The sequence below is a fragment of the Fistularia commersonii genome, chromosome 1 (assembly GCF_037954325.1).
Source record: "Fistularia commersonii isolate RoL2024-O1a breed Wild chromosome 1, RoL_Fcom_v1.0, whole genome shotgun sequence".
NCBI classification, from domain to species: Eukaryota; Metazoa; Chordata; class Actinopteri; order Syngnathiformes; family Fistulariidae; genus Fistularia; species Fistularia commersonii.
Genome location: NC_141284.1, coordinates 2,020,364 through 2,030,264, shown reverse-complemented (window position 1 = coordinate 2,030,264; position 9,901 = coordinate 2,020,364). Strand labels below are relative to the sequence as shown.

Sequence of the window (9,901 nt, the reverse complement as noted above, 5' to 3'; positions counted from 1 at the left end):
TGAAATTTGGAGAAAAGGCAACGGGAAACTGCGCCGGGAAAAACAAGCGGAGAGGAAGAAGTTAACGGGCAGAAGGTGCGACGAAAACATCAAGAAGGAAAAAAAAGGCGACCAATCAGCGCTTTCCGTCTGGTGATCGGAATCGTGCGATCGCTCTTGATTCTAGGATACCATCATGAGCCGGACGCAGACCGGGCCTCCGACCTTTGACCTCCAGCCGTCTGGACGTCAGACGGTCTGAACAACACCGGGGCGGGAAGAAGAAAACTCTCTCCAAAGCACCGAGGTGGAGCTTCGGAGGAACAACTAGAACCCTCTGGAATCCGAAGAGATCTCCGCCGTCCGCGGGTCAGAACCGGGGCTCCTGATCACATCCAGATGTTTGGGAGCAGCTGCGCCGTGATTGGCCGGTCTCTGCGCGGCCCCCGGGGACGCGTCAGACGGCAGGGACGGAAACCAGCCGAACATCTGACCCGCAAACCAGCGGAGCATTAAGGAGAACATGAGCAGAAAACAGAAGATCGGGCGTAAGGGGGGGCGAGTAAACGCCTTGGCGTATGGGTCTAAAAATAGCTGCCACACGCCGACGTCTCGTCACAGGAAGTGTCTCGGCTGGCACTTCCTGTTCCCGTTCCCTCCAGGAACGGTCGCAGGTCACGTGACCGAGTGACGCCTCCCGTCTTGGAGAAGATCTTTGTCTGTTTTCTGTTCGATTCGTCGCATCTCGTCACCGAATCTCCAAGACCCTCGGGTCACACACACACACACACACACACACACACACACACACACACACACATACACACCCCGCTGCCCCCTAACAAACCCCGGATTCCCCCACCCCCCTCTTTTCCCGCCGCTGTCAGAACCAGATTCAAACCAGAGACGACCTTTGACCCCAAACACTGAACAAAAGACTTCCAGACACAAAAAGCGACCTGTGGAGCGAAAGGAGAACAATGTGTGTGAGTGTGTGTGTGTGTGTGTGTGTGTGTGTGTGTGTGTAAAATTTGGGGAATCGCTTCTGCTTTCCAGGTCAATCCAGAACTTTCAACCACAAGGAAAGTTTTATTGATAATAAAGTACTTCTAATTATTTTATAAGGTGTACAGTTCAAATAGCGGGTCACTCCGGTCCTGTTTGTCAGGAAACGTCTCGCATAAAAATGGCGTCTCACCTCAGCGGGCGCCGCCGGCCAATCAGAGCGCAGGAGGGAGGGCGTGGAGGCGAATTAATGAGGACGACACACCGCAAGGACACGGAGTACACACTGGGAGTACACGGAGTACACGGGGTGCAGCGAGCGCACAGAGGAGTGCACGGAGTACATAGAGTACAAAACAGAGAGAATACGCAAAGTATATGTGAAGTACGGGGACCAGGCAGATATATATAGTATGCGGTACGGAGTACACAACCAGGATATACGAAAAACAGAGTACATCCAGTACAGAACAGAGAGTATAAAGTACACAGAGTGTAGGTGAAGAACAGAAAGTACTTACAGTATGTAGTACACAGAGTATATTCAAAGTACACGCATGAGTATATAAAGAACAAAATGCAAAAACTACAGGGTACACACAGTGTTTACAAAGAGGAGAGGGTACATAAAGTACTGAGTACACGCAGTATCTATGAGGAACAAGGAGTACATGAAGTACAGAGTATGCAGCGTAAAAAGTAGAAATTCCAAATCAATGGAAATGACAGGAAGTTGTAGAGATTTGTGAAGCGTCCTGCTCCTCCTGCAGAAGGTTACCGGGTGGCGGCGGCGTTTCTGGCGAGGAGGAAGGAGGTCGGACAGGAAGTGACACGAGCGAACGGCGGAGACAAGATGGAGGAAACATCTCCCAACACACACACACACACACACACGGAGGAACGCACGCTCCATGAATTATTACTGGCTGCTGAAAACAGTCTGCAGAGCGTCGGCCAATCAGGCGGCGGCCCCGCCGTCAGCCAATGGGAGAGCGGGGATGGCAGTCGCCAGGGGTCGGCGCCTCTCCTCCCCCCTTTCCTTCCCGGCTCACAACCCCGGTATAAATAAACTTTGACACATTTCCCCGCCAGGTAGACGATGTCGGCCGGTCGTCATGGCGACGGGAGATGCTCGCGGTTCCACAAAAAAAAAAAAAAAAAACAAAACAACGACGGAAGCGATAACTTCGCTCCTGGTCGCTACTTTTCGACGCAGGAAAGTCCGATGGATCTCCCGCGCCGGGGATCGATCGGCCATCGTGGGGGAACGCAGGAAGTTTTCCCGCCTCCCGCTCGCCGCGTCTGGCAGCTGCTTCTTTCTGCTCATTGTGTCGCCTTTCCATTGATTCGCTCTTCTATTTCCATAATCCTCCATTAAACACTTCAAATAGACGCCGCCGCCATCTGCATAATCCCATTAACCCCGGAGCCGCTGCACCGCCGCCGACACGCCGCCGCCGCCGCCGCCGCACAGTCAGGCCGGAGGAGCGGAGGGAGGGGGGGGGGGGGATTTACGCTGTCAGCTTTGTGAATGAAGGCGAGGACGAGGCTGACAGTTGTGGGCGGAGCTTGGGAGGGGGAGAAAGGAAGGTAAATGTGGCGGTGCTTCCCCTCCGTCTGAGCGCTTCCTGCCGCCGAGAACAACATGGTCTCGCCTTCCGACGGCGGGGAAAGTAGGTCAGAATGAAAGAGGCCGGAGGAGGGGGCGCGGGGTTCAGGTGTTCGCGGCGTCCAATCGGCCAAGAATCGAACCGGCGTCCTCCGACGCGCGCGCACACACACACTGTTTGGTCAGATGTGGATGTGTATTTTTTTGTCTCGTTTTCGACGAAAATCTATAAATTCTGAAAAAAGATCGGAAAAAGCGTCCGATGAGCGCGGCGCCCCGCGTCGGAGAGGGTGTGTGTCGGATCAAACTCCCTAAACGGGGATCCGTTTGATTGAAATCCTGAAAAAACAAAGGTTGTTCTGGACCTTTAACTAACACGACTACCATGACCAGGGCTAGGAGTAGGACCAGAACCAAAGAAGGGTCCAAGACCAGGATCGGGACCTGGACCGGGTCTGGTGAGACGAATAACAAAGACGGCGTCTGATGTTCCTGCAGTCAAAGATTCATGAGGCTCATCCATTATGGAACACACAACCTCAGAGGTTCTGACGTCACCTGACCGGGTTCCACGTTCCACCGCCGAGGGACGGGAACCGCGAGGAACCGGACCGAGAACTGGATCGGGACGGGCGGGACCGAGGACGGGAACCACGGCGGAACTGGTTCGGAACGGCTACAGAGAACAGAACAAGTCAAATCAGCTGGAGGAGTGTGTGTGTCTGTGTGTGTGTGTGTGTGTGTGGGACCAGAGTTCAGGATCCAGTCGGGATCAGCTGGTCAAAGGTCAGAGGTCAAGGCTCAATGACAAACCCCGAGGACCCGCCCACCTGCACCCATCCACCAATCACACGCGTGCTTAACTTCAATAGCACACCTTTTGGTTTTTGATTCAAGGCCGGACACACGTTGGGTGTGTGTGTGTGTGTGTGTGTGTGTAAGTATGGTGTGTGTATAGACTTCAAGTACAGTGAGCATGTGTGTGTGTGTATGGTAGAGTGGCAAGTATGTGTGTCTGTGTATGCATGTCTGTGTCTTTGTCTGCAAGATGTCTAGTGTGTGTGTGTGTGTGTGTGTGTGTGTGTGTGTGTGTGTGCGCAGTGAGTCTTTGCATGCGTAAGTATGGCGTGTGTAGTGTGCAAGTATGTGTGTGTTAGAGTAGCAAGTATTTGTGTGTGTGTGTGTGTGTGTGTGTGTGTGTGTAAGTATAGTGTGTGGAGAGTTCAAGTATAGAGTGTGTACATGCATAGGTGTGTATGTAGAGTGCGAGTACAGTTTGTGTATGTTCATGTATGTTTGTGTGTGTGTGTGAGTCTGTGTGTGTGTTTGTGTATGTTCATGTATGTTTGTGTGTGTGTGTATGTTTATGTATGTTTGTGTGTGTGTGAGTCTGTGTGAGCACCTGTGTGTATGGGTATGAAGTGTGTCTGTGCATGTGTTAGTTTGGTGTGTGTAGTGTACAAGAAAAGTATGTGTGCATGTATATGTGTGTGTTAGAGTAGCAGGTGTATGTGTGTGAGTCTGTGTAAGCATCCGTGTGTGTGTGTGTGTGTGTGTCAGTCGAGTGTAAAAAGCTCAAAGGGCATCAAGAAGATAAAAATAACCATCTGAGAAGCAGCTCTGACACCAACCTGGTCGCCATGACGACAAGCCACCACAATGTCACCGGGTCGTACCATCAGACAAGGTGGGGGGGGGGGGGGGGGTTAAAGCCCTGAACATCCCAGCAGGGAAGACACCTGGCTCTGTCACCATGACAACCAGGTGGCCCACACCTGCCCCGTAGGAACAGGACATCTAGTGGGAACCAGGTGAGAACATCATGGTGGAGCAACCATGCAAGCATCTGAATCCACCAGCTGGCGATCAGGACGTATTTCAAGAAGAGGCCGTCTGGACTTGCAGGTTGTCTCCTATTTCTCCTGCAGCCTCTGACCCTGCAGAACCTCCAAGCAGAACCTCCAAGCAGAACCTCACCTCAGACCCGACTGGAACCGTAAACATCTCCAGCAGAACATCAGACGACTTCAGACGGTCTTTGAATGGATGAGAAGGTTGGACACTGAGGGGAACTTTCAAGTTATAGAGCCAATGTGTGTGTGTGTGTGTGTGTGTGTGTGTGTGTGTGCGCGTATTCATGTCTGTCTAGTTGATTCAGTGTGTGTGTGTGTGTGTGTGTGTGTGTGTGTGTGCGCGCGCATGCGTGTGCCCATGTGTATGTTGACCCATGTGTGTGTATGCCCGCTTTTTTTAGTGTGTGTGTGTGTGTGTGTGTGTGTGTGCGCGCATGTGTATGCCTATGTGTATCGACCCGCATGTGTGTATGCCTGCTTGTTTCAGTGTGTGTGTGTTGTGTGTATGTCGGTATGAGGCTTCTAAGTGTGTGTTTGTGTGTGTCTGTGGGTATGTGTATGTGTTTTTGTGTATGTGATGTGCGTCGGTGTGTGTCTGACTTTTTTGTTTGAATTGGGGTGTGGGATTGTGTGTGTGTATCTGTATTGATTCTACGTGTGTGTGTGTGTGTGTGTGTGTATCTGTATGTCTCCATGCCTGTTTGTAGGTGTGTGTCTTTGTGATGTCTATCTCTGAGTACTTATGTGCGTGCATGTTTCTGTGCATGTGTGTTTGTGTGCGAGTGTATCTGTCTGTGCATGCTTATAAATGTGTGTGTGTGTGTGTGTGTGTGTCAGATTGAGGTTGGGGGTCTGAAGCTGAAGTATGAGGGGAACCAGACCAGGTTCTGTAGGTTCTAGATGAAGAACCTCAGTCACCTTTGACCTCCTGGGAGGTCACATGTGAAGGGCACAAAGTTCTGGAACCTCCAACATGGAGATCATTGAGGGCTGAAGGTCAAAGGTCATGACCTCTCCTCTGAACCATTAAGTATCAAAACTAATCAAATTATTTTTAAGACACTAAAGTAGGAAGTGGAAAAAAAAAATTATTTCAAAATAAAATGTCAAATGGGAAAAAAAGACTTTTATGAGAGAGGAAGTGACATCACCAGAATTTGTTTTTTGCAATCAAATTAAAAATTGTCATTTGAAAAGACGGCTAAATATTTTTGGAATGGAAAAATCGATAAAAATGGACTTCACTGATCCTGATCGGCGGGTGAGGCGGGAATGCCGGAGCGCCGCTCGGCAACTGGCTCCATCCACAATCCTTCGAGCTGCACGGAAAGAATCAATCGCCTGATCGATCGCCGATCGATTAATTGAGGAATACTGGAATTAAGAAAATGAAAAATCTTTTTTTTTTTTTAAATTCCCTGTTTTGGTTTTTTGAAAATCTCATTTTGGGATGGATTTTCTATTTTGTAAGCTTCATCTATGGATTTTCTGATTAATCCGACGATCACGTCGATCAATAAAGGTATCAGTGGGAATTCCTTCACTTCTCCAAAATCAAACCTCCAATCAATAATCAAATCTAAACTATTGATTTGTGACAGGCAGACCACTGGCGCTTTTATTTTGGAGACTAACATCCAATTCACCTAATCAATATTCAGATATTGTCGGGATTTACAAAATCTCAGTTCAGATCTGAGGGAGAAAAAACATCTGAAATTCAATAACCCTGCACACACACACACACACACACACACACACACACACACACACACACACACACACACACACACACACACACACACACGTACACTAATACACACAGACTCGGGGCTGCCTTGGGTGTGTGATTTGTGACAAAAAAAAAAAACGCAGGTGAAAATGAAACCGTTCTGCTGAGAACTTATCAACCGATCGGTCTATTGATCGTATTGGCCGATCATTGGCGTCAGATGTTATCGGCCGGTGACCTCAGGCGACCTTCAGCCGCCTCCGCCGATCGTCACGGGCGGACTGGAATTCGTCCGATGGACAGGACGGGCGTGAAACCAGCCGACCGTGAATTCTCTGATCAATTATCAAATCAGACCTGATTCTGAAATTCTGCGCGGGGAATTTCAAATTTATTGTGAAAATAAAGATTTATCGGGGAAAATGAAAATCGTGAACGACGAATAAACGAATATATAATTAAATTTCGCTTTAAAGGGGGTCAAAGGTCAAACCCTCGTTCATCCCTTCACTGCTGATAACTTGATTATTGATTATCTATTTGGATTGCGTTTGTCACTCATTCCCTTTGATCAATTTTGTTATTTCAAAAAAAAATGATTTTATGAGAAACAACAATAAGCCAATTTCAAAATTTAAACAATTCTGTTTGTTTTTATTGTGGCCGTCAGACAGTGAGGTTTTACGTCTGATCCTTTTTCAGGGTCGGCCGCGTCGGAACCAACTGGGGGATTTAATATATTGATCTCGTATTGATTTTAGCCCCCAGTTATCAAAGAAAATCAAATTTGAAAAAACCCGCCTTTAAAAACCATTTATCATGCGTTAGACGAGCGGAAATTAACACGCAATTAACACGAAATAACCTAATTTCTTGACGGGTGATCGCAGATGCGAATACAATATTTATAAGAAAAAAAAATTCTGGCGTTTTCATCTCTATTTTTTTTGTTTGTTTTTTTATTTTCTTATTTCTATTTTTTTTTTTTTTAAATCATGAGTGAAACAGCGACTTTGATTATTGCAGGGCTTCTTCTCCGCCATGTTGTCACTGTCCATTTCTACCTTTTCTTTCCCTGCAAAATGAAATAATCCTTCAAGTATCCCATTGGACGTTTCAGAGAGTCGCCGGCCAATAAGAGGGCGGGAGGGTGTTGACCTCTATTTTTATTTCGGGGGGGGGGGGTCATTGAATCTGACAGGTGATTGACAGCAGAGGTTAAAGGTCACCTCAGAGGGGCGGAGTCAAACATTTAGACAATAATATGTGTTTTACGTGATGTGTCTTTTCCAGGAAGTTTGAAATGACGGCAAAATAAAAGCTTCTGATTTGACCTTTGACCCCAGAGGGGAGACGCCGGTCGGGGTCAATGGCGAGGAAATTTGTGGCGCTGCTAGTAGCAGTACCACCACAATTACCAATACTGCAACTATGATAATACTGCATTTTACAATTACTTACGATACTGATATTACTTCTATTTTGATTACTGCAAAACTCCAAATATGGTCACTGATACTACTTTTACTACAATTTCAGGTACATATAGTGATATGACAAATACTACAAGTAGGATTGGCAATAATTATTTCCACTGACGTTGATACTACAATTGAGAGCGGTCTCAGAATACAGGACTTTTGAGACCTTAGTGGAAAACAGAAGGCTTAAGAAAGTTTTTTTTTTTTTTTATAGATTATACTTTTACACTTTATTTTTTGAATTGTATTTTAGCTAGCTTGTCACTGTCTTGGGATTTTTCAAGTATATGTACGATGATGAGTGATATTTCTATAACAGTCAATAGTACAACTAATAACAATGACAAGAAAACACCAATTTAACTACCACAGATACTGCTGGTACTATTAAATGTGTAATACTGCAAACAGGGATCCAGGTACTGCATCACTAGGACGGAAATACGACTGAAACCGCCACAATGACTGTATTTGACGCCATCAATACTATGACGATTATTGATAATATCACTGCTACTGAAAATACTGATGCATAAATATTAAATTACACACAATTAATACTATAACTGGAATTAATACTGAAAATAATACAACTTTTAGCAATTTCAATACCACAGCTACTAATAAATGCCCGTCTCCAAACCCGACGGATTCCAAGATCCCCGGCGTAAAATCCTTCCGGTTCAATTATTCATTTTTGCTTTCCGAACTTCGGTTCCAAGGTTCGTCTGTTTTTTTTTTTTTTTTTTGCAAGGAAAATAATTTCAGCCGTGGCTCTTTCCCGACGGCGGGCGTCCGCGGCCCGCCTCCCCCCACGGTCGCAATATAACCGCCATTGCTCCAAACACTGCGGACGAAGGCGACATTTCTACGTTCTAAGGACTGGTGAGGAACGCCGAGGGTTCCAGTCCGGTAGAGGAACAACGCTGTTAATTTATTTTTTTCTACTCGCCGGTTCTGACAAAGTAGAACGCTCGCCAGACGCTACAGGGTTAATAAACGAGGACCTCAATTAATTATTTTCAAATTCGAACTCAAATAATTTCATTTCTTCGAGTTTTAAACTAACGAAAGGGCGGCGGGCAGGACGCTTTGACCTTCACGGGCCCAAGTCAAGGCCGCCGCCGCCGCCGCCGCCGCTCGCCATCACGCCGGAGGAAACTCGGGTGAGAGCCGGGATTCTCTCTGCGACCAATCAGATTGCAGCTTTTTTATTTCGGCTTGGAGAGAAAATAAAAAAAGATCACGAAAAATGAAATCCCCCTCATTTTAATGATTTTTTAAAAATTCTTAGAGCCACCCCCCGACCCCCCCCCCGGGCCGCGGGCCCCTCCTCTACGGCCCTGATCGATCTTTATTATCGACCACGGAAAGGACGCTTCCGGTTCGACTTTTTTTTTTTTTTTTTTTTTTTTTAATTCCAGAAAACTTTTTTTTTTTAATTTTAATTCTATTATTAAACATCAACCTAGCACTTCTTTTTTTTTTTTAATTTGTAATTACTAAATTTAAATTCCACTTCCGGTCCTACCTGGGGTTGGAGCTGTTCCAGTAGACGGCGTACCGGTCGGAGTTGGTCCGGTCGTCGATCACGGCGGAGCAGCACCGGAGCAGCAGGCCGAGCAGCAGCCGCCGAAGAAGCACCGACGGCGGCCGCCGGGCGCGGCGGGTCCCGGCGTCCATCCGAACCGGACGCCGGATCTCGGGAGGCTCCGCGGGACTTCGAGCCTCGACGATGTCCGGTACCGGATCAACACGGAGTCACCGGCGGCTGGCCGGAGGCGCGACCGTCATCCATCCGTGGAACCGAATCCGCGTCCGCAAAGTGAACAGAAGTTTCATCTCGGCTCCGAACCGGACCGGTTCGGCGGTCCGAGGGTCTCTCCGGCGGCCACTGAACTTCAGGAGCGCGGCGTCGGTTGTTCAACGGGGGGGGGAGGAGGAGGGTGAGGGGGGGCGGGGGGGCTCCGCCGAGTCACTCCCGGTACCGGGTTTGAAGTTTCCCCGCTTCTTCCCCCCGTCCGGACTGAAGCGAACCGGACCGGACCGGGACAAAGAGGGAGCCCGGAGTTGGAGCGGCGGGAGGAGCGTTTGACTTTGTTACCGGCTCCGCGCTCGACTGCTGCCCCGGTGCCTCCCGGGGGGGCGGGGCTTGGACCCACGCCGCGGCGACCAATGAGCGGCGGAGTCTCCTCTCCTCCTCCTCCTCCTCTTCTTCTTCTTCTTCTTCTTTTTCTTCTTC

The 9,901-nt window shown here is 48.2% G+C and overlaps 1 protein-coding gene across 1 annotated transcript in view; it reads right to left on the bottom strand.

The window, feature by feature from the left end:
- efna2b (ephrin-A2b) overlaps nucleotides 1-9,777 on the bottom strand; it is a 19,169-nt gene extending 9,392 nt beyond the window's left edge. The window contains exon 1 of the mRNA XM_086141862.1: nucleotides 9,191-9,777. Coding sequence (XP_085997988.1) covers nucleotides 9,191-9,342 — 152 coding nt within the window. The 5' untranslated portion in view covers nucleotides 9,343-9,777. The remainder of the gene's footprint in view (nucleotides 1-9,190) is intronic.
- Between the last annotated feature and the right edge of the window lie 124 nt (nucleotides 9,778-9,901).